The sequence below is a fragment of the Oncorhynchus mykiss genome, chromosome 26 (genome assembly GCF_057628025.1).
Source record: "Oncorhynchus mykiss isolate SJ-2025 chromosome 26, ASM5762802v1, whole genome shotgun sequence".
Classification (NCBI taxonomy): domain Eukaryota; kingdom Metazoa; phylum Chordata; class Actinopteri; order Salmoniformes; family Salmonidae; genus Oncorhynchus; species Oncorhynchus mykiss.
Window position 1 is genome coordinate 36,817,816 of NC_143047.1, and position 24,627 is coordinate 36,842,442.

Sequence of the window (24,627 nt, forward strand, 5' to 3'; positions counted from 1 at the left end):
TACATTTATTTCAGGCCTATTTTTCAAAATTGTCTGAGGATCTACGAACAGCTCAAAAATGCTCCAATCTTTACAGAAATGGTCTCCAATTGTAGATCTAGATCAACTGGAACAGGGCATGTCAAGTACATCACTGTGACTATCCTAGTTATGGCTCTATGCACCCTCAAAACTGGCTCGTTTTGGCTGTACATTTATTTCAGGCCTATTTTTCAAAATTGTCTGAGGATCTACGAACAGCTCAAAAATGCTCCAATCTTTACAGAAATGGTCTCCAGTTGTAGATCTAGATCAACTGGAACAGGGCATGTAAGGTACATCACTGTGACTATCCTAGTTATGGCTCTATGCACCCTCAAAACTGTCTCGTTTTGGCTGTACATTTATTTCAGGCCTATTTTTCAAAATTGTCTGAGGATCTACGAACAGCTCAAAAATGCTCCATTTTTTACAGAAATGGTCTCCAATTGTAGATCTAGATCAACTGGAACAGGGCATGTCAAGTACATCACTGTGACTATCCTAGTTATGGCTCTATGCACCCTCCAAACTGGCTCGTTTTGGCTGTACGGTCATTTCAGGCCTATTTTTCAAAATTGTCTGGGGATCTACGAACAGCTCAAAAATGCTCCAATCTTTACAGGAATGGTCTCAAATTGTAGATCTAGATCAACTGGAACAGAGCAGATTTTCAATTTGTTTCTACTCCTACTACGCACAACGATACAAAGGTTCAAATTAGCTTCGATTTTAATGCAACCCTATGGGAGTACAGAATTGGGAAAATATTATTTAAAAATAGTTCCCAATATGCAATTGCGTTGAGTTTTATCTCTAAAGTTACACAACGTTGTCCTCTAAATGACAGTGAAGGCAAAGCGTTTGCATCATTTGTCGTTTGCCCGGTACCGGTTCCCGAATAAATTAGTGCGGGTCATCTCAGGCCAGAGTAACATTATGAAATCATCATAAATCACCCAAAAATGCGTTCAAACTAGTTAAAATTGGTGTAGAGTCTTGCAAGCACTAGACCATCGTTTCCAATAAAAAAAAAATGATTTCTGAGCAGTATTTCCTGAGATATAACATTTTTATCACATTCTCTCAAGAGGTGAAACTCAGGGCTAGGTAAAAATAATAACACTAAAATATTAATAAAACGTTGAAAAAGTGTCGGAATTGAAATTTTTTTTCGGCCTTGCTCATTTTAGAGGATGGCCTATTACAGTAAAAAGTTTTTTTTTCAAAATTCCAATGGGAAATAAATTGTTGAGAAAAGGATTTCTGTTGAGAATTGATTGGAAATGGTGAGAAACTAGGCGAAACGTTGTCATTGTAACCGACGGGTATAAATTTGATATCGGCGCGTTCGGAATCCAATTAGGCTCGAGAATATATAAAAACCTTTCGCCTACGACCAAAAATGAATTATAACATTTTAGGGGATCTCGCCTCGAGAGGCGATACTTTGTTAAAAGGGGACCCCAAAATTTTCCATACAAAACTTATGGGCTCATATGAAAGAGTAGGTAAAATAAATGATATCTAGGGTCAAAGGTCAAAATTCCAGGTAGTCAAGGTCAGGGTGTTGAGTTTTATCTGACCACGTGTCCTGATAAGGAAATACTGATCTGGACCCTAGTAATATGATCTAACTGGGCCCTAGTAATATGATCTAACTGGCCCCTAGTAATAGGATCTATCTGCACCCTAGTAATATGATCTAACTGGCCCCTAGTAATAGGATCTAACTGGCCCCTAGTAATAGGATCTAACTGGCCCCTAGTAATAGGATCTAACTGGCCCCTAGTAATAAGATCTATCTGGACCCTAGTAATAGGATTTATCTGGACCCTAGTAATAGGATTTATCTGGACCCTAGTAATAGGATCTATCTGGACCCTAGTAATAGGGTCTATCTGGACCCTAGTAATAGGATATAACTGGACCCTAGTAATAGGGTCTATCTGGACCCTAGTAATAGGATATAACTGGACCCTAGTAATAGGGTCTATCTGGACCCTAGTAATAGGATATAACTGGACCCTAGTAATAGGGTCTATCTGGACCCTAGTAATAGGGTCTATCTGGACCCTAGTAATAGGGTCTATCTGGACCCTAGTAATAGGATATAACTGGACCCTAGTAATAGGGTCTATCTGGACCCTAGTAATAGGGTCTATCTGGACCCTAGTAATAGGGTCTATCTGGACCCTAGTAATAGGGTCTATCTGGACCCTAGTAATAGGGTCTATCTGGACCCTAGTAATAGGGTCTATCTGGACCCTAGTAATAGGGTCTATCTGGACCCTAGTAATAGGATATAACTGGACCCTAGTAATAGGATATAACTGGACCCTAGTAATAGGATATAACTGGACCCTAGTAATAGGGTCTATCTGGACCCTAGTAATAGGATATAACTGGAACCTAGACTTTGTCCTGGTCAAGTTGCATGGTCAGAAAAACCTACTAGCTGTTTCATATTTAGCATGGAGAATGTCATACTAATAACAAGTGTGTTTATTACCGCTCTGCACTAGGAAATATGTAGCCTGAGTGACGGTCTGTGCCATCATGCCAACTCCTTAACATTTGTTTGGCTTGAGAAGGAACAATGGAATTGCCCAGAGCACAAAACCAGTGGAAGCAGAATAGCCCCAAAACATATTGATCCACCACCATTTCTTTACAGTAGGGGGTTATTTTCTGTTTATGCATCTTTCTTTCAACACCAAATCCACCACTGGTGTGCGTGAACAAAGAGATTTATTTCATGTCATACAAGAGCGTTTGCTGACAGGGATTTTGCTAAACGGCATTGGTACTTGGACTGGAACCGGAGTTACGGTCAGATAACATTAAAATCTATCTCCTTGGCCACGCAAACCGGTGGTGGGTATGGTGTTGAAATAAGGAAGCTGTGCCGCTCCCTCCCAGGTATGAAGTCAGTGGCATTCATGAGACCACATACAACAGCATCATGAAGTGACACTGACATCAGTAAGGACCTGTACTCCAACAACATTCTATATGGTGGTACCACCATGTACCCTGGTCTCCAGCACCATTAAAATCAAGGTAAATGGCTGGGAACAGGCCTACGATACACACACACACACGGGGGGGCACAGGACCTGACATTTGAGCTATTTCTTATGATTACAAAACTACATGAAAGAATGAAACTGAAGAAAGGACATGTAAAATAGAGAGAACTTTCAAACATATGGAACGCTGCTCTCTAAACCTCCCCCTCGTGTAGATGATTGACCCCCCCTGAGAATAAGTGCTCAGTCTGGGTCGGTGGATCCATCTTTTCCTCCCTGTCCACCTTCCAGCGAATGTGGATCAGTAAGGATGAATACAAGGAGGCTAGAGCTTCCATCGTCCACAGGAAGTGCTTCTAACCACCATTCCCTGCACCCCTGTATCCCACTCCAACCAGCATATGACCCCACCATCCTCCTGATAGAGGGGGTCATTTTGCTGAAGTTGTGAAGTTTCCCCTAGCTACAGATCTAGGATCAGCTTCCCCTTCCCCAATCGTAAGTGCAAAACTGACCCAAGATCAGTGTCTAGGGGCACACCCTACCCCTTAATACACCGTCCCATGACCTTCCACTCTAGTGACCTCTTGACACCCACCGTCTTAAAAACACACTCTTTGGCCACAAATACGAGTATAAGACGAGTCAACAACATTATTTGGACATGAGTTAATAGAAAATGAACTTTTAAAAGTGAGATTTTGACTGGGCAGTTATTTAAAAAGGTCCAACATTCAGATTTGTAAAGCTTTCTTTATTGATGAACAGACTGGGATTCTCAGTGTTACACACAAATCATTCATCATTTGATTTTATTTCTATTACTGTACTAAAGTTGTTCTAAATCACATTTGACACAATGAGATATAATACCTTATAAGCCCTTGAAACAGTCAGAAAAAAGATACATCTCCTGCTAAAATGTAATGCTTGTCACGCCCTGACCTTAGAGAGCTTTTTATGTCTCTATTTTGGTTTGGTCAGGGTGTGATTTGGGTGGGCATTCTATGTTCTATTTTCTATGTTTTGGTATTTCTTTGTTTTGGCCTGGTATGGTTCTCAATCAGGGACAGCTGTCTATCGGGAACCATACATAGGTAGCCCTTTTCCCTCCTTTCTGTGTGGGAAGTTAACTTTGTTTATTGTTTTTGTTGGCGTCACCTGAATAAAGGAATATGTACGCTCATGTCCACTTCCTTTGACGGCTGTGACAATACTAAAATGTAATACCATAATTCAACTGTGAATTAATTGGAAAGAACATTAAAGTCAACTTTAAAACATTTCTAAATGATCTATGACAGTGAGTTGATGACATAAAAGCTAACATTCAGTTTAATTTAATTACACATTTTTTTCAGAACGATAATACAAAATTAAACAGAAAATAGACAGAGAAATTGCCATGCAAAAGCTAGCATCTGGCACATTTTTACTGTGACTGCCTCTCCACCTCAGGTTTTTACTTGCCATACCAGAGGAAGAGGGGCACACCGTTGTTGCCAGAATTCAGACTTTTTTCAATGAAGACCAAGCCGGCCTCCTCATAAGGACCGTCTGCCTTGGGGTTGGATGTAATGGTCAAGGCCTTGATAGGGAGAGATCCATCTTTCTTGAGCCAGACAAACACTGGCCGACCGGATGTTCCCTCGTTGAGGTTAACATTCACCACGGAGAAACCACGCTGCTGTAGGCTGAAATCCTGCTCATGGTTGATGGAGACATTCACCCTGGTGACCCCGCAGCCCTGATCAGTGGATTGACGATACCAGAGGAAGATCCAGCTTCCTCCAGCACCTCTATTGAGATCTTCATCCATCCGGATGTAGCCCTTGTTGAAAAGGTTGATGTCTTCTTGGAATGAGGTGGTGGCAGCAACGTCACAGATGTAGGTCTCACTCTCTCTCTTCACCCAGAGGTTGATGTGATCTCCTGAGTTACCGCGGTTCAGATCACATGGTAGCCTTTCCCAGCCGTATTTGAATTGAGCGGCCTCTGCATTCACATTAGTGGTGAGTAGCAGATCTACAATGGGAATGTCATACTTAGGGCTTGCACCACTAAAGTACCACAGATGGATGACATTTCCCTTTGCTCCAGAGTTGATGTTTTCTGGGAGCTCAGTGTACCCTGCACTCCTTGGGCCATCTTTCATTCCATCATTGAATGAGAACTGGACTCTGGTGATGGGTTCTTCATTGCCCTTTTTGTACCACATGTAAACTCTGGTGGTGGATGAATTGCCTTGGTTGAGGTTTACATCCATCATGTGAAAGCCTTGGCCACGAAGCTGTTCTTCCTTTTTAGAGTCAATGGAGATTTCAATTTCTGTGATGTATTTAGAAGCCATTTTATGTAGTTGGAGACAAGCGTCTGTAAAGTACGAATACATAGTGGCATTGGTCAACACCTCATATGATGCAAGAAACAACACTAAACACACCAAAGACCAGGACATTTGATGAGTATAAAGTATGAAAAAATTAACGGCTAGCATTGTCTCCAGCTGTTCTAAAGGGGAAACATGGCTTGTCAAAATGATAACTTCAAGGATGCACGAAAAATGCCCTGAACAGATACTAAAACAGAAACATGGGCTCGGCTGAGTCTAATTAATAATTATACAAATATATTAATTTATAAGTTAACTGAAAAAGAAAAAGAACCACTACAACACATAATCACATAAACCAGGAGCGGTAACAACGCCCCCTAGAGGACAGCATTGACCACATTTGTTTTGCTCCTCAGCTTTACATCAATTATGATCTAAATTGAAGACTATGATTCTTTGATCATCTGAATCAGGTGTTACGGTGCTAGTGGAGCAAGTGTGCATCCCATGTATCCCACCACCACCTAACACACAGACATACTCATATTCACATCAGGACCCTTAATTGCAAGTAATTTCGTTACCAGTGATGTTGTGCTCTTCCTCTGTTCTGGAGTGTCTTCTCTGGGAGAAAGTGTCTTCTCTGGGAGAAAGTGTACACATCAAAGAGCTGAGTGTCTCTTTTATACAGTTTGTCCAGTTAAGGTGGCAAATTATTAACCTATCAGAGTTCTACAGAATAAATATTACTAGGAACTGTATCTTTTCTCCTCTACAGACCACACCCCTCCTCTAGTCATGTCTCAACCTGTCCATCCAGTACCCAGTTCATTATTAAGGTGTAAAATTATTAACCTATCAGAGTTCTACAGAATACATATTACTAGGAACTGTATCTTTCCTCCTCCACAGACCACACCCCTCCTCTAGTAATGTGTCAACCTGTCCATCCAGTACCCAGTTCATGTCTCCTTCTGACCCTGACCTGAACGTTGGAATCCATAGAGGTGAAACTGCCACCTCAGTTTGCGATTTACAACAAAGACGTTAATTCAAACAACAAAGACAAAATAAAATTGGAGAGTATGTACTATGATGTATTTATTTTATTTAGATATACATCTTCTTTTAGATGGTAGATCTCATTTAATATTGCAGAGAGATTGTGGCTTCTATCAATGTAATTATCTGCACCATTTCCAATACCCCATATATATATGTTTATTGTATTTTCTGACTTTATTATTTTCCCCTAAGCCTACCACCCCACTCCAAATTGGAGTAAACTAATGGACAACTCTACTTCCAGCTTATAATATAAACATTTTACATGAGTTATCTTTTTGTCCCACCATTAAGCTACTCAAAACTCCTCTCATCTATCTCTGAAGACCATCACATTTTCATTTCTATTTGCCATATATTTTTCAACTGTGCTGTGATGTTTGATGAAGGTTATGAACCTTTCCATTCTCATAGTTTCTACAGATTATCTTTAATGTACAAACATTTTGCTAAAAGTATGTATTATTATATTATTGATTGATTGACTATGACTTTTAAATCAACCAGCAGTGATATTTGCAGAGTTAACTCCAGGTAAATGTTGCAAACCTTCAGCCATTCCTGAACTTGTGACCAAAAACAAGCTACATATGGGCAGTACCAAAAATAAGTTATATTATGATTGTCTCTACGCAGCAAATTCTGCAGAGCTGGGATGGTTGTATTCCCCATATATATATAACACTCTACTGTTTGCAATAATTTTGTATAATCATTTAAATTGAAAAACTCAAAGTGTTTAATCCAGCGTCATTTTATGTATCAGTTCATAAACCATGTTCCATGGAATCGGTACACCCCAGACAACTTTTTTAGATGAGACAAAATACATAATGTTATCCAATGTTTGATTACAAACTTACAGTGCCTTGCGAAAGTATTCGGCCCCCTTGAACTTAGACCTTTTGCCACATTTCAGGCTTCAAACATAAAGATATAAAACTGTATTTTTTTGTGAAGAATCAACAACAAGTGGGACACAATCATGAAGTGGAACAACATTTATTGGATATGTCAAACTTTTTTAACAAATCAAAAACTGAAAAATTGGGCGTGCAAAATTATTCAGCCCCCTTAAGTTAATACTTTGTAGCGCCACCTTTTGCTGCGATTACAGCTGTAAGTCGCTTGGGGTATGTCTCTATCAGTTTTGCACATCGAGAGACTGACATTTTTTCCCATTCCTCCTTGCAAAACAGCTCGAGCTCAGTGAGGTTGGATGGAGAGCATTTGTGAACAGCAGTTTTCAGTTCTTTCCACAGATTCTCGATTGGATTCAGGTCTGGACTTTGACTTGGCCATTCTAACACCTGGATATGTTTATTTTTGAACCATTCCATTGTAGATTTTGCTTTATGTTTTGGATCATTGTCTTGTTGGAAGACAAATCTCCGTCCCAGTCTCAGGTCTTTTGCAGACTCCATCAGGTTTTCTTCCAGAATGGTCCTGTATTTGGCTCCATCCATCTTCCCATCAATTTTAACCATCTTCCCTGTCCCTGCTGAAGAAAAGCAGGCCCAAACCATGATGCTGCCACCACCATGTTTGACAGTGGGGATGGTGTGTTCAGCTGTGTTGCTTTTACGCCAAACATAACGTTTTGCATTGTTGCCAAAAAGTTCAATTTTGGTTTCATCTGACCAGAGCACCTTCTTCCACATGTTTGGTGTGTCTCCCAGGTGGCTTGTGGCAAACTTTAATCGACACTTTTTATGGATATCTTAAGAAATGGCTTTCTTCTTGCCACTCTTCCATAAAGGCCAGATTTGTGCAATATACAACTGATTGTTGTCCTATGGACAGAGTCTCCCACCTCAGCTGTAGATCTCTGCAGTTCATCCAGAGTGATCATGGGCCTCTTGGTTGCATCTCTGATCAGTCTTCTCCTTGTATGAGCTGAAAGTTTAGAGGGACGGCCAGGTCTTGGTAGATTTGCAGTGGTCTGATACTCCTTCCATTTCAATATTATCGCTTGCACAGTGCTCCTTGGGATGTTTAAAGCTTGGGAAATCTTTTTGTATCCAAATCCGGCTTTAAACTTCTTCACAACAGTATATCGGACCTGCCTGGTGTGTTCCTTGTTCTTCATGATGCTCTCTGCGCTTTTAACGGACCTCTGAGACTATCACAGTGCAGGTGCATTTATACGGAGACTTGATTACACACAGGTGGATTGTATTTATCATCATTAGTCATTTAGGTCAACATTGGATCATTCAGAGATCCTCACTGAACTTCTGGAGAGAGTTTGCTGCACTGAAAGTAAAGGGGCTGAATAATTTTGCACGCCCAATTTTTCAGTTTTTGATTTGTTAAAAAAGTTTGAAATATCCAATAAATGTCGTTCCACTTCATGATTGTGTCCCACTTGTTGTTGATTCTTCACAAAAAAATACAGTTTTATATCTTTATGTTTGAAGCCTGAAATGTGGCAAAAGGTCGCAAAGTTCAAGGGGGCCGAATACTTTCGCAAGGCACTGTATCTGGTTCGGATCCCGGCAAATAAATGAATGTGTTTGTTCAGGAGAGATTGCTCCTTTAACGGACAAATATGACAAAACATGTCTTTGAAAATTAACACTTACAGGAAATGCCCTCACTATCTTTCATTACTCAATATTTGAGATTAAGATAAAGTTGCAAGGACATCTGCTAGGACCCCCCCCCCCCCCCCCCCCCCCCCCCCACTAAACAATTATTTATATTATTACACATTAAAGGGGTAAAACACAAATATTAGGCCTACTGTTGGCCTACAAATCTTTAAATAAATACATTGTTCCATATGCTTTGGATTTAGTCTTTCTGTTATCTACTATGCCTACTAATCATTCATATGATCCAGTACAATACGGTTTTCTACTTACATTTGAATGCAAAAAATCAATATCAGGCTTTCATCTGAATTCATGACCTACTGTTTAATGACATGGTGTGTGTGTGGGTGGCTGCATTTATCTTTCATGTACGTGACAAGGCCAGTCAGCCAGGTCTGGTTCGCTGGAACTGCACAGTTCATTTGAATCTAAACCAACAATTCTACAGTTATTGATTAGTGATTCAAAGGAACCTTCTTTTATTGTTATGTGAAATTCCCTTCTGTGTAATTCCAAAGAATGTCTGTGTTTTACAACAGTAATATTGTGACATGATATCTTTGGCCTCCTGGGTTGTTGACGCTGATCCTCAGTCATTTGAACGTGTTAATGTCATGTGTTTACATATAAATAAATCTTTCAAATCCAAACAAACCTGATTTCATGACCTACTGAAAAGTGAAAACAAGATGAATGCCAACAAATCCAGATTCTTCCCCTCTCTCTATGACCAGTCCAACGCATGCGGGGATATTTGGACCTCCATTTTGCAGGACCATAATCATTGCAATGCGCAGCAGAAGCAGCAGCAGCCTGTTAGAGACACGGAGCGGTGGCCTGACACGGGCATCCTACTGGTGAACAACTACCAACCTCTGGAGGTGTTTAGTCCTCCGACCGGTATCCATGTAGCCAGGAGGAGCGAAATGGATGAAGTCAACGAGCTGGCTATCCTGATGATGGAGTTGGAGTTGGGAGAGCAGATGGGAGAGCCTTTAGATCACGGGAGATGTAAAATACAGCGCTATTTTTTTCATATGACAATCTGACTTCCAACGCGCTGTTTCGTATTGTAGACCTAGTAGGTCTATGTGACAGACAGACAGTTTGGGGCGTCTGATGCTGTTGTCTATTACAATGTTAGACCTCTTTGGAAAATTAGTGCCAACACTTTTATAAATTGATTGATTCTCTTTCCCTCCCATTTTAGATTACTTCCTAAACAACCTTCATACATCTGTCATCCAACAACTGAGAAGAGAAGGATTCAAATCAGGGAAAAAACTATAATTATTGTATCAAAATTACCTTGACTAACAACTATTTATGTTCATAAATAAATCATATATTAAAGTCACAAACCACATTCTTCATCAAACAGCCAATCTGTCATCCCTTTTATTGAGTTAATCTGCAAAGATTCAGATCACATAATCTGCCATCCTGTTTCTCTCTTCAGACTGATGCATCAGCATTCACATGTGAAAAGTGTTCATTTCATCACAAAACTGGTCAGCATCTACATAACAGACAGAAAGGGTTTCATTTTACAATACAGCAGCTACATGGTAACATAACCGTCCATCCTCAACCATGAGTGTTGTCAGTCCATCAGCAAAAGAGATGCTGGAAACAGAAAAGCAACAGAGTTCTGGTCTGGAGTTACAGTAAGAGAGAGTATTCCTCTCCTATTTACACTCAGACACACAGGACGGGCTGGAAAACCCAATCTCCCAGGGTGCATCTGAAAACAGAAACTCTACTGTACAGGGGGTCAGTAAAAAAGGAAATCAGGGTGAAAGACTATGACCTACATCTGAAATAATGCAATAATGTGTCGTCATGATAAACACAGAAGGAGAAAATATGTTACATTTTTGGGACAATTCTTCATTTTAACAGTTTATTTTTGTGTTGCAATAGCACCTATGATGTGTGAGGTGATATGCTCTTCCACCCATCCTTTGGTATACTGTGACCAAAACGATTACACTCTTCCCCCTCTCACTTGTTCCTCTTATCAAAGATAATCAAACCAGGCTCATCTCAGCCTTGGTTTCCATGTGTAGACTCATGCATGCCATGTCCACCCATTAGAATACCAAGAGCCACTGTATGAATACTGTACTGAAAAGGACCTTCAGACAAGGTGTGTTCACTCACTGGGAACGAGAGAATAAAAGCCAGACTCCATGGAGAGGACCAAACTTAGGACTGGGAGCTGCCCTAACCTTTTCACCTTCCTGTCCAGCAACAGTTAACATAACAGACATATACCTATAGGATAAAGTGCATTTGAGCTGGTTCTCGTTAAAAATAAAAAGTTACAGTACAATCATCAAGGAGGAGATCAAAGTCATTGGGATCGACATTCACAATATGATGTAAAGAATGCACTGCTGACAGAGGACCTTGGTCTTTAAAGGTCAAACTAACATCTATGTAGTTAACAGTGTCCCAGTCCACCACTGTCCATATGGACTGTATAGTATCATTATCCCTACTAGAGGACCTTGGTCTTCAAAGGTCAAACTAATATCTATGTAGTTAACAGTGTCCCAGTCCACCACTGTCCATATGGACTGTATAGTATCATTATCCCTACTAGAGGACCTTGGTCTTCAAAGGTCAAACTAATATCTATGTAGTTAACAGTGTCCCAGTCCACCACTGTCCATATTAACTGTATAGTATCATTATCCCTACTAGAGGGCCTTGGTCTTCAAAGGTCAAACTAATATCTATGTAGTTAACAGTGTCCCAGTCCACCACTGTCCATATGGACTGTATAGTATCATTATCCCTACTAGAGGACCTTGTGCCAATCAATCCTGGGGATTTTGTGCATTAAACCAGAGATTCACATCTCCAGTCCTAAAATGTCAAAGAGTCAGTCTGCTTTTTGTCTTATCTGATCATTACTAGAAGAAAAAACATTACAGAATGTAGAAATGTATTGTGTAGAACACAGATATGACACTCTGTTATATAGAATCATTACAGTGCAATACATACTTTCTCTAACATTTGCTGAGTGGATTCTGTGGCCAATTTATGATTTCTTTATGATTTCTAAAGATTTCTAAAGAAAAGAGAAATCTAACTGAGCACTGTGTCAGCATTTAAAGTGTCCTCTCTCCTTTCTGTTAAGAAACACATTACATTTACAGTTGTGTTAAACCCAGTCCAACTTTACAGTGCCCAGGAAAAGGGCTACAGTACTGGATTTCTGATCATGTTCACGTTGTGAAAGGCAGTTTGGAGGCATCGCCAAGAAACAAGTGAAATTGTTGTTGGCATCCTTCAGATTCAAGTGTTTGTCGACACAATAATCACAGTTTATGAGGCACATGTGTTCTGACAGGTGTGTCTTCCAAACATGGTGTCAGATCTCAACTCACCATTCATATCCATTCATATACAATACCAGCACCTCCTTTTCATAGGAGAAAATCAACACCCTTCTTTAAATCTACTGACTTCAATTGTGCCTAATTTGTGGTCCAATGTAATTTGTGGTCATGTTGTTTTCAAACTACTTGAAATTATACTTAGAAGACATGGCTGAGCACAGACAAAGGGAATCTGACTCAGACCTCAATTATCATTGAAGAACATAACAAGGTAAATCCCCTCTCAGTCAGAGGATGGAATACCCAGGGCCATTGGAGATGACAACAAAACAGAAGTCAGTCTTTTAGTTGAAATGAACTTGTTCTATAAAAAGAGCTAAGATACATGACATCCCTTTACATGCTTATATATACACATTATACAACGGGTGGGTCTAATCCTGAATGCTGATTGGTTAAAACCGCATTCCAGCCAGTGTCTATTCCACAAGTTACCACCGGCTAAATCTATGATGTTAAAATGTCTATTTACTCTGTTCCATATGACTGCGCAATCCACTGTCTCATCATCCCAGCCAAGCAATTTATAAACTTAATCTCCACTATAAAAAGCATCTAGACATGATCTCCCATTTCCTTTAGACTAACATTTAGTTTTCAACAGCAGAGTGTTGTATTAACCTTGCTCTCTGTCTCTCTGACATTTGCAACATTGTTTCAATATTCAAATTCAACCTCCAGCTGTCCCATAGTAAAATAGTAGTAAAATAGTTAAAAGGCTCAGGAACCAGAATTTACAGAATGAAAGGTACCAGGGCTGAGCAGGGACTTCATTTGCATTTGTCCTTTGGTTCTTGGGCCTTTAAGGTCAGAAAGTCCATCAAATTCACAGACTTTAGTGTAGACATTCATTTATTTATGATTTCATAACTGTTTGATAGTTGATAGTAAACTTCTGACCCACTGGTTAAGTGATTAAGCAAATCAAGCTGAAATAAATCATTTTCCCCTCTATGCCTAATCACACATATGACATTTTGGAAAGATGTGACCTTTTCAACCCCTCAAAACAGCACCTATGACCTCAATGTAAGGCACTTCCGGTTGTCACAGGAAGCTGTAATTAAACACATTTCCTCACTGGGACACCATTTTACATAACCCTGAGGTTCAAGCCTTTATGTTAAAAACTGATTGATTTACAGAGGGTTGAATACAGTGTTTTGCTCTAACTGTAGGCAGTGATTTCAAAACATGTTTTAGGGTCAATTTAACCACTTCCGGTTGCTACAGGAAGCTGGAAATCAACACATGTAATCCTTATACTAGCCTGATTAGTTGTGATTGATGGTAGTTGTGTAGGGTAACCCTAACCCACTTTGTCATCCAGTTGAATTTAGAGCAGCAGGCAATGCATTCCTACGGGAAGAGAAAGAAGGCACATTTAGGAATATATTCACTGTTAAGGGTTCATGTCAAATGGTCTGAGTAAATAAGGAGGACCTCCTGTTAAATAGTTTAGGCTAGTGTTATCAAAAGAACTCAGTTTTTGAATCCACTAATCTGTCCTTAGTCTGTCTGAGTGTTAAAGACCACACTTTGTTACAACCCTATTCTAGTTGAGTGTATGTAAACTTCTGACCCACTGAGAATGTGATTAAAGAAATACAAGCTGAAATAAATAATTCTCTCTAAATTCTCTCTCTCCTCCTCAAATAGAAGTGTGTTTGTAGCACAATATATCGTACAGATAGGCAGGCCAATTTGACCACATCCGGTTGTTCCAGGAATCTGAAAATCAACACAGCTGCCCCCCCTCTCCAACAGCCATCAGCCATCATCATCATTCACTGTTTGCAAACAATGGCTTCTGCCCTTGCCAGGTCTCAGTTGTAAATGAGAACTTTTTCTCAACTGACTTACCTGGTGAAATAAAAAAATGTAAAAATGATCAAGGTTATATATGATCCTCTTATTATATCAAAACATCTCAGAGAAGCAAGAGAAAAGTAAACACGATTATACTATCGGTAAAATGCACCTAAAATACAGTAAACTGAATACAATTCTGTTATGTTAGGTATACTTTAGAACCTGGTTTTCTTGTATGGACCGGTTTATGAGTGTTGCCTAATCACACATATGACATTTTGGAAAGATGTGACCTTTTTAACCCATCAAAACAGCACCTATGACCCCAATGTAAGGCACTTCCGGTTGTCACAGGAAGCTGTAATTAAACATATTTCCTCACTGGGACACCATTTTACATAACCCCGAGGTTCAAGCCTTTATGTTAAAAACTGATTGATTTACAGAGGGTTGAATACAGGGTTTTGCTCTAACTGTAGGCAGTGATTTCAAAACATGTTTTAGGGTCATTGCCAAAGCAAGTGAGGTAGATAATATATAAAGTGAATATATAAAGTGAAATAAACAATAAAAATTAACAGTAAACATTACACATACAGAAGTTTCAAAACAATAAAGACATTACAAATGTCATATTATATATATACAGTGTTTTAACAATGTACAAATGGTAAAGGACACAAGATAAAATAAATAAGCATAAATATGGGTTGTATTTACAATGGTGTGTGTTCTCCACTGGTTGCCCTTTTCGCTTGGCAACAGGTCACAAATCTTGCTGCTGTGATGGCACACTGTGGAATTTCAACCTTTTTTTTGGCCCATTTCCCCAATCACTAGGCCCAGAGTTGGACCTTTAGGTATTTTTGTGTACTCTCATGCCCAGAGAGAGAGGCCTGTTCCTTGATAGGGAGTTATGGCTTTTATGCCTGTATGTGTTATCTCATACCAGGAGAGAGAGGCCTGTTCCTGGATAGGGAGTTATGGCCTTTAGGCAGGCATGCAAATAGCCTGTAAAACTACAACTCAGTGGTGTGAAATTCTTTACCATGATGATCCTCTGACCTCAACATAACAATGACCTAGGCACCCACCTTGGATGGGCAATCTATGCAAGCAGCATGTACAGGTGAATTCTGAAGACTAAAAGCAAATGTCCTGTCTTAGGTCAGTGTAAACCCAAATAAAACAGGTTTTAAAGTTGTGTTAAATAGCCATTCTATCATTTGAAAATAGTTAAAAGGCTCAGGAACCAGAATTTACAGAATGAAAGGTACCAGGGCTGAGCAGGGACTTCATTTGCATTTGTCCTTTGGTTCTTGGGCCTTTAAGGTCAGAAAGTCCATCAAATTCACAGACTTTAGTGTAGACATTCATTTATTTATGATTTCATAACTGTTTGATAGTTGATAGTAAACTTCTGACCCACTGGTTAAGTGATTAAGCAAATCAAGCTGAAATAAATCATTTTCCCCTCTATGCCTAATCACACATATGACATTTTGGAAAGATGTGACCTTTTCAACCCCTCAAAACAGCACCTATGACCTCAATGTAAGGCACTTCCGGTTGTCACAGGAAGCTGTAATTAAACACATTTCCTCACTGGGACACCATTTTACATAACCCTGAGGTTCAAGCCTTTATGTTAAAAACTGATTGATTTACAGAGGGTTGAATACATTGTTTTGCTCTAACTGTAGGCAGTGATTTCAAAACATGTTTTAGGGTCAATTTAACCACTTCCGGTTGCTACAGGAAGCTGGAAATCAACACATGTAATCCTTATACTAGCCTGATTAGTTGTGATTGATGGTAGTTGTGTAGGGTAACCCTAACCCACTTTGTCATCCAGTTGAATTTAGAGCAGCAGGCAATGCATTCCTAAGGGAAGAGAAAGAAGGCACATTTAGGAATATATTCACTGTTAAGGGTTCATGTCAAATGGTCTGAGTAAATAAGGAGGACCTCCTGTTAAATAGTTTAGGCTAGTGTTATCAAAAGAACTCAGTTTTTGAATCCACTAATCTGTCCTTAGTCTGTCTGAGTGTTAAAGACCACACTTTGTTACAACCCTATTCTAGTTGAGTGTATGTAAACTTCTGACCCACTGAGAATGTGATTAAAGAAATACAAGCTGAAATAAATAATTCTCTCTAAATTCTCTCTCTCCTCCTCAAATAGAAGTGTGTTTGTAGCACAATATATCGTACAGATAGGCAGGCCAATTTGACCACATCCGGTTGTTCCAGGAATCTGAAAATCAACACAGCTGCCCCCCCTCTCCAACAGCCATCAGTTTAATTCACTGTTTGTAAACAATGGCTTCTGCCCTTGCCAGGTCTCAGTTGTAAATGAGAACTTTTTCTCAACTGACTTACCTGGTGAAATAAAAAAATGTAAAAATGATCAAGGTTATATATGATCCTCTTATTATATCAAAACATCTCAGAGAAGCAAGAGAAAAGTAAACACGATTATACTATCGGTAAAATGCACCTAAAATACAGTAAACTGAATACAATTCTGTTATGTTAGGTATACTTTAGAACCTGGTTTTCTTGTATGGACCGGTTTATGAGTGTTGCCTAATCACACATATGACATTTTGGAAAGATGTGACCTTTTTAACCCATCAAAACAGCACCTATGACCCCAATGTAAGGCACTTCCGGTTGTCACAGGAAGCTGTAATTAAACATATTTCCTCACTGGGACACCATTTTACATAACCCCGAGGTTCAAGCCTTTATGTTAAAAACTGATTGATTTACAGAGGGTTGAATACAGGGTTTTGCTCTAACTGTAGGCAGTGATTTCAAAACATGTTTTAGGGTCATTGCCAAAGCAAGTGAGGTAGATAATATATAAAGTGAATATATAAAGTGAAATAAACAATAAAAATTAACAGTAAACATTACACATACAGAAGTTTCAAAACAATAAAGACATTACAAATGTCATATTATATATATACAGTGTTTTAACAATGTACAAATGGTAAAGGACACAAGATAAAATAAATAAGCATAAATATGGGTTGTATTTACAATGGTGTGTGTTCTCCACTGGTTGCCCTTTTCTCTTGGCAACAGGTCACAAATCTTGCTGCTGTGATGGCACACTGTGGAATTTCAACCTTTTTTTTGGCCCATTTCCCCAATAACTAGGCCCAGAGTTGGACCTTTAGGCATTTATGTGTACTCTCATGCCCAGAGAGAGAGGCCTGTTCCTTGATAGGGAGTTATGGCCTTTATGCCTGTATGTGTTCTCTCATACCAGGAGAGAGAGGCCTGTTCCTGGATAGGGAGTTATGGCCTTTAGGCAGGCATGCAAATAGCCTGTAAAACTACAACTCAGTGGTGTGAAATTCTTTACCATGATGATCCTCTGACCTCAACATAACAATGACCTAGGCACCCACCTTGGATGGGCAATCTATGCAAGCAGCATGTACAGGTGAATTCTGAAGACTAAAAGCAAATGTCCTGTCTTAGGTCAGTGTAAACCCAAATAAAACAGGTTTTAAAGTTGTGTTAAATAGCCATTCTATCATTTGAAAATAGTTAAAAGGCTTAGGAACCAGAATTTCAAAACAATAAAGACATTACAAATGTGATATTATATATATACAGTGTTTTAACAATGTACAAATTGTAAAGGACACAAGATAAAATAAATAAGCATAAATATGGGTTGTATTTACAATGTTGTGTGTTCTGCACTGGTTGCCCTTTTATCATGGCAACAGGTCACAAATCTTGCTGCTGTGATGGCACACTGTGGAATTTCAGCCAGTAGATATGGGAGTTTTTCAAAATTGGATTTGTCTGTCTGTCTCTCCAGCGCTCTCTCTCTCCTAGATTGCCCATCCAAAGTGGTGTCCAAGGTTATTGTTCTGTTAAAGGTCTCTCAGATTCATTTCACACCTCTGAGTGGGGGTTTCAGTCTACCCTGAATATAAAATGTAAATGTGGAAAAGGGGTGGGCCTATCTGATTGTAAATTTGAAGACATGTTTTTTTCTGACCTCATTCACTACAGACCGCCACAGTGTAAGAACACACTAAGTGGGAGCTGAAGATTAATTATTGCCTTTTTCCATGTTCTGAAACCATTTAATTTAGATTGTACTTCCTTTTCCTTGGAGCAAGATGGCATCTGCAACTGCTACTAGTACTGGTTCAAGGTAAGTTATCTCTAAATCAAGGGAAGAGCACACCTCTCATTTGGCCCTTTCTCTTAAATCCGACCATAAATGAATTGCTTTCTATCATGTTTGACAGAGGGTTAGAGTGTGAGAGTGTGCAGAATGTTTTTGAAATCACATGGCAACTCTTTATTTCTGCGTTTTGTGTCGCGCTGTGAGGGTTGAAAAATGATGTTCTGTGATTCGCCGTAAATCACTTTTTAAATCTGACAACAAGTTTAGCTTTAATTTCGTATATTGACTATTTTCACTGGATGTTTGGCCAGGTGGGACACTACCATCCCACATATCCCAGAGAGGTTTTAAGTAATAACTTCATTACATTTACTAATTGTGCATTCACTGTCTTACAGAAAACAAAGAAGGATCCCTATTGTGTGCAGATTTTGTATAAAGAACCAGGAAAACATATCTATACATCTCACCAGAGTGTGCATGAAGACAGAATCTAAAGAGAAAATTGACCAGGAAGTCGGCAAATCCCGCGACTTGATGATTGAGTATCTTTGGCACTGCAGGATCATTGACTACACACAACTAAGCTCTGTTGTGACACAACAGGATAAACTCCAACCTTTGATTAAAGATCTTGAAAAATTGGGTGGTTTTGTGATCAACAAGCCAGAAGACAAACAAATAACTGGGTAAGCACTGATAAAATAATATATGTGCAAGTTACATGCTATTGGAACTCATTTGAAATGTTGTCCAATTATGTTTGATTGTTAAAATTGTATAAATGTTTTTGTTAATCTGTGTGATATTTCAGCCAAGTGGAAGTTGCTCAAGTGTTACCCCCAGCTAAAGCTGAAAATACAGATGATGAAACAGACATGGACCAAGACCAGTCGGCATTGTACCAACCGTAAGTAAATAAATAGAAATCAACTCATTACAGTTTTTCTCAGTCGCTTTGGTGCATTTTTCGAATCATCCCTAACATGTGCAAAATAATAAGTGCATTTCTCAGAACAATTTGTACAAACTGCAATATACAATAGATATGTTTCTAAAGCTAGTCAGTCACAAAAAATCCCTAGTACATCTTTCAAAAGTAAATATTCATGCCAATGATCATGTCTGTGTCATCAGAATGATAAGTCATTGAGTCATTGTTCACGAACAAGGTCGTCAAAATGTTTAGGCATGTTGTCAATGTAACTGTGTACTTCGACAGTATTACCTGATGTAAACTTAGGCTACAGTTTGGATGACAGTTACTGTATTGAAAATGCACAAGGCTGCACTTCTATGGCCTATATCAATTTCAACAGTACTATTTACATATCACTGTATGTGGGTTATTGATTGAAAGAGACTGGACAACCCAAGGGGCACAAAGGAAAAAAAACTAAATTGGAAATAAACAGGAAACCACCCCTAAGTCTTTCGGCCCACATATTCTCATCCACATCACACCAATATTTTCCCTTCCAATGCAACGTGGAAAGAATCTTTTGGAATGCCTTATCCATCCTCTGCAGGCATCTACTTTGATGTCCTCACATGCTGCATCCATTGCAGCCAGCAGGGTCAAGGCCATGATTGACAACATCGTCTACAATAGTGTCCCTTATGTCATCAGATATGCGCCTATGTCCTCTTCTGCCTCTTCCTCTGTTTTGCCTTCCACCACGCATCCTTGCTCCTCTTCTTCCTCCTCTTGGCTGTTGACCCTGTTCGTTTCCTGGTCCATCCATTATTGGAAAATGGCAACTCTGTGTTGTGGTCTGTCTATATATGCTTGCCAATTGATTCTTCATGAGATGCACCTTAGACAACTGGTTGATTGTTGGTTGAACTAACACTTTACATTCCTTCATGAGTGAGGGTCAATTTCACCTGCATGATTCATCAATTCACGTTTTTGTACAAAAGGTCTAATAGAAATGTGTAAAACTATGCTTGACAGTTTATGACAAATAGTTCAACAATTTTGCATGTAATGGCTTATGCAAGGAACTAATGCCTAGATGTTTTGAGGGGTAAGACTATTGAACAGAGAACCATCTATTTACTATATTTTGATCAACATGACATGAGCAATAGATAATGTGGAAAAAATCTGACACTTGTACATTATCAATTGCAATTTGTTCAAAGGAATAAGAAATTGCTTTAATGATGTGCACAAGTGACTAGATGATTTGGGATTTGTACAAGTAGTATCAAGAATTGCACTTTTCATCTAAGAAATGCACCAAAGCGACTGAGAAAAACTGTAATAACAAGTACTACGTATAAGTATATAAGCAAACATGGATGTATTTTATTTATTCTAATCTGCATACCAAATATTTTCCAGGCCATTGAACCAGTTATGGGACACCAAACTGAGAAAGGGGATGCAAATCAGTGGTTTATACCAAAAGCACCCTCTGGATTGTGATCTGCTGGCTGGATTTGGGAAATTTCTCCGCGACGACAACAACATTCCCAATTTCAAACAGGAGGTATGTACAGAGATTTTACTGTTTACATATTTCAACAAGAATTAATAGATTATAAAGTAGTTATTAACTATGTAATTAATATTATTTGAATTTTCATGTACAGGTTGCAAATGTGTCAAGGTTTTTGTTTTACATGGACTCAAACAAACCATCGCTGGATTTTGTTAATAACTTGGAAAAAAGCAGATCATTTTTTACCAAGCTTGCAGACATTGGACAAAAGAAGCAAACCATTGCCAACTACATGAAGAATCTGAAGAGATTTCTTCGGTACATCATCGCAATTACAAGCCTTATTCAGACAGACAGAGCCTTGTTTGAGCAATGCAAGCATTTCCTCCTATGCTTGAATGAACTGCAGAAGTCCATGAGCAAGCAGGTGTCTAAGGAAATTACTGGGAAAAGGTATATATTTCAAATTGATCCTCACAGAAATGTATTTTAAAATAAGTGTGTATTATTAATGTCTTATTGTTTTTGTGCAGATACACACAGATGGTGACAGTTGCGAAGACACCACATGAATGTTGGGAACTTTTGAGGGTGGCGAAGAACGAATTTCTGTGTATCATTGGGAAGGCCATGAATGAAGAATCCTTGCTGGAAACTGAAAAACTGCACGTTCTGTACTACCTTGAGTCTCTGCTCATGCTGAAACATCTCCAAAGGGCTGGAGTGGTCAAAAACATGACCGTAAGTTAACTAATGTCATATATTTGCTATAATGTTGAATTGTATTTGCTTCTTTGGCATGTGTGTTATTAATATGTCACTGTTCCAAATGCAGCTGGATGAATGGCTCTCAAGGAAACCGTGCAAGTTGCCAGATGGAGAGAATTGGACTGTCATCGGTGTAAAGAAGCACAAAACAGCAACACAGCAAGTTGCAACCATTTCGTTAGATGAGGAGGAAGAGGCAGTAAGTATATTTAATACAATATGTTATTGTGAATGTGATTGATTAAATACAAACCAGTTAAACATATATTAATGTTGTCTATATTTTCAGTGGTTTGACGTGTACTACCGACATGTTCGACCAGCTTTTCTTAAAAACTCTGATGACACGGAAGAAGATGAGACCTTCTTCATTTCCACAACCGGGAAACCGATCTACAACCCATCCAATGACCTACACAGGTTTCATTCCAAGTAAGTACACCACTGTTAAGTAGAACACTGTTTAATCATTCCACAATACTTATTTGACAGTACAGTTTTCTGAAACCAAACTGTTTTTCTTGATCTTTCATCAGATACAACTTGCCCAACATCACGAGCCAGGTAGCAAGACGAGTTATGGAGACAAATACCAAAGCCAGCTTCACAGACCAACAGAAGGCCCTTGTTGCTGACTACTTGGCCCATACAACTGCTACAGCTGAAAAGCATTACCGCATGAAGACACCAGTCAATGCCTGCCTGGGAATGAAGCTGATCACCAAAGTTGCCACGTCCGATGAATCTAAGTAAGTATTTACACAAATTATATAAATTACACTTTACATTGTCTTGTAAATGCTGCTACATAAAGATACAAATGTGTTGTTCTTTTCCCTTTTTCAAGTATTGAGACTGCAGGCCCCTCCAGTGCAAGCACAAGTAGAAAGGGAGCATTGTCCAGCTGCAAAAAGTTGGATGAGGCACAGGCCTTGAATCTCTTCTATGAACACTTCCCTGTCACAATTGATGGACAATCAATCCAGAACAAGGACAGACGACTGATTGTAGGAATGCATGAGAGATATTGCTATGACAAGTGGAGAAGCCAGCAAGTGAAAATGAGACGGGATTATGTGATCGGTACGAAGCAGCTAAAATACCCTAAACTAAATACAATTTTGATATATTAATTATTGCAAAAATGTACTTTATTTAGTCAGTAAATAAAGTAGTACTTGATAAGGGCTTCTACTATTGTATAAATTAAATTATTAATAACACTTTTTTTTTTGTTACAGCACACTTCCCCAGAAGACAACCCACTGCACGTCAAGTAGAGAGATACATTGAAAGGCAGAACTGGCAGAAAAACAAAGTGAAAGTGGAGACTGTCCTTTGTCACTGGCAACCTTCAATTAACACTGACACACCAAAAGACAACAAGGAAATTATGAAGCTGGTGATGTCCCAGAAGTGGAAAGGACTGTACATTGCCAGTGACCCTGATAAAGGAAAAAAGGTAATGACGACACGTCCATTTGCTAAAGGGGAAGTTGTCTGTGACTACCACGGTCTCCCACTCTCAGGGAAGCAGGGGAAAAAATTGTTGGAAGCAACAGAGAATGACGAGATGGGGTTCCTTTACTTCTACAAGGAATCATCAGGGAAAACGTACTGCATAGATGCAAAGACTGTGCCCTGTCCTTGCCACCCAGAGATGGATACATTTGGACGTAGGATAAATCATTCCAGAAAGAGAAGCAACATAAAGGGTCAGCTTCAGCAATTAGAAGAGGGTGGCAAAGTGTGGAACGTCATCCTTTTCATTGCCCTACGAGACATTCAGGTGCAACAAGAACTGTTATTTGACTATGGGGTGTCAAGAAAATCTTTTGGTGGAGAAGGAGAAGATTTGGAATGGCTTGACAACTAGGTCCGTCAGCTTGAAATCTGATGGGACTCAAAACAACCCCCCTTGGGTTGTGCTGTGGCAGAGATAAGAGAGTGACATTTGTGTTCTTCCTAGCCTGTAAACATTTAGTTTTGTTCTGTTGTTATACATATTGAAAGAGAATGTGCAATATTACACAATTAAAATAATAAATCATCACAAACATGGCTTCATCGTTGTTCACAGTTTATTATCATCGTTTTTCATCAGAGAAACGATGTCTGTCTGTCTGTCTGTCTGTCAATTCAATTCAATTCAAGGGCTTTATTGGCATGGGAAACATGGGTTAACATTGCCAAAGCAAGTGAGGTAGATAATATATAAAGTGAATATATAAAGTGAAATAAACAATACAAATTAACAGTAAACATTACACATACAGAAGTTTCAAAACAATAAAGACATTACAAATGTCATATTATATATATACAGTGTTTTAACAATGTACAAATGGTAAAGGACACAAGGTAAAATAAATAAGCATAAATATGGGTTGTATTTACAATGGTGTGTGTTCTTCACTGGTTGCCCTTTTCTCGTGGCAACAGGTCACAAATCTTAATGCTGTGATGGCACACTGTGGAATTTCACCCAGTAGATATGGGAGTTTTTCAAAATTGGATTAGTTTTCGAATTCTTTGTGGATCTGTATAATCTGAGGGAAATATGTCTCAGATTATTTGGATATTGGATTTGTTTTCGAATTCTTTGTGGATCTGTATAATCTGAGGGAAATATGTCTCTCTAATATGGTCATACATTGGGCAGGAGGTTAGGAAGTGCAGCTCGGTTTCCACCTCATTTTGTGGGCAGTGAGCACATAGCCTGTCTTCTCTTGAGAGCCATGTCTGCCTACGGCTGCCTTTCTCAATAGCAAGGCTATGCTCACTGAGTCTGTACATAGTTAAAGCTTTCCTTAATTTTGGGTCAGTCACAGTGGTCAGGTATTCTGCCGCTGTGTACTCTCTGTGTAGGGCCAAATAGCATTCTAATTTGCTCAGTTTTTTTGTTAATTCTTTCCAATGTGTCAAGTAATTATCTTTTTGTTTTCTCATGATTTGGTTGGGTCTAATTGTGCT

At 39.1% G+C, this 24,627-nt stretch overlaps 2 protein-coding genes across 2 annotated transcripts; one reads left to right on the plus strand and one right to left on the minus strand.

Moving 5' to 3' along the window:
* Positions 1-4,082: 4,082 nt before the first annotated feature.
* Positions 4,083-6,145, minus strand: LOC149971469 (uncharacterized). Its single transcript, XM_090222901.1, has 2 exons — positions 5,970-6,145; positions 4,083-5,423 (listed from the first exon to the last, which is right to left on the minus strand). The coding sequence occupies exons 1-2, from the start codon at positions 6,046-6,048 to the stop codon at positions 4,513-4,515; spliced, it is 990 nt and encodes a 329-aa protein (XP_090079027.1). The 5' UTR covers positions 6,049-6,145; the 3' UTR covers positions 4,083-4,512.
* A 9,226-nt stretch (positions 6,146-15,371) lies between these two features.
* LOC149971470 (uncharacterized) lies at positions 15,372-23,711 on the plus strand. Its single transcript, XM_090222902.1, has 11 exons — positions 15,372-18,460; positions 18,835-19,125; positions 19,251-19,346; positions 20,787-20,934; positions 21,038-21,339; positions 21,420-21,627; positions 21,722-21,853; positions 21,944-22,086; positions 22,191-22,403; positions 22,502-22,737; positions 22,896-23,711. Exons 1-11 carry the CDS (start codon positions 18,426-18,428, stop codon positions 23,528-23,530), a joined length of 2,439 nt encoding a protein of 812 aa, XP_090079028.1. The 5' UTR covers positions 15,372-18,425; the 3' UTR covers positions 23,531-23,711.
* The last annotated feature ends 916 nt before the right edge of the window (positions 23,712-24,627 follow it).

What these genes read in the sequence shown, in the direction of transcription:
- LOC149971469 (XM_090222901.1), bottom strand. Translation starts at nt 6,048, where the DNA reads ATGTGTACACTTTCTCCCAGAGAAGACACTTTCTCCCAGAGAAGACAC. An exon ending in GGAAGAGCACAACATCACTG is followed by an intron (nt 5,424 to 5,969) that starts GTAACGAAATTA and finishes CGTACTTTACAG; the next exon opens with ACGCTTGTCTCCAACTACAT.
- LOC149971470 (XM_090222902.1), top strand. Translation starts at nt 18,426, where the DNA reads ATGGCATCTGCAACTGCTACTAGTACTGGTTCAAG. An exon ending in TAGATGAGGAGGAAGAGGCA is followed by an intron (nt 21,854 to 21,943) that starts GTAAGTATATTT and finishes CTATATTTTCAG; the next exon opens with TGGTTTGACGTGTACTACCG. An exon ending in GAGACGGGATTATGTGATCG is followed by an intron (nt 22,738 to 22,895) that starts GTACGAAGCAGC and finishes TTTTTGTTACAG; the next exon opens with CACACTTCCCCAGAAGACAA.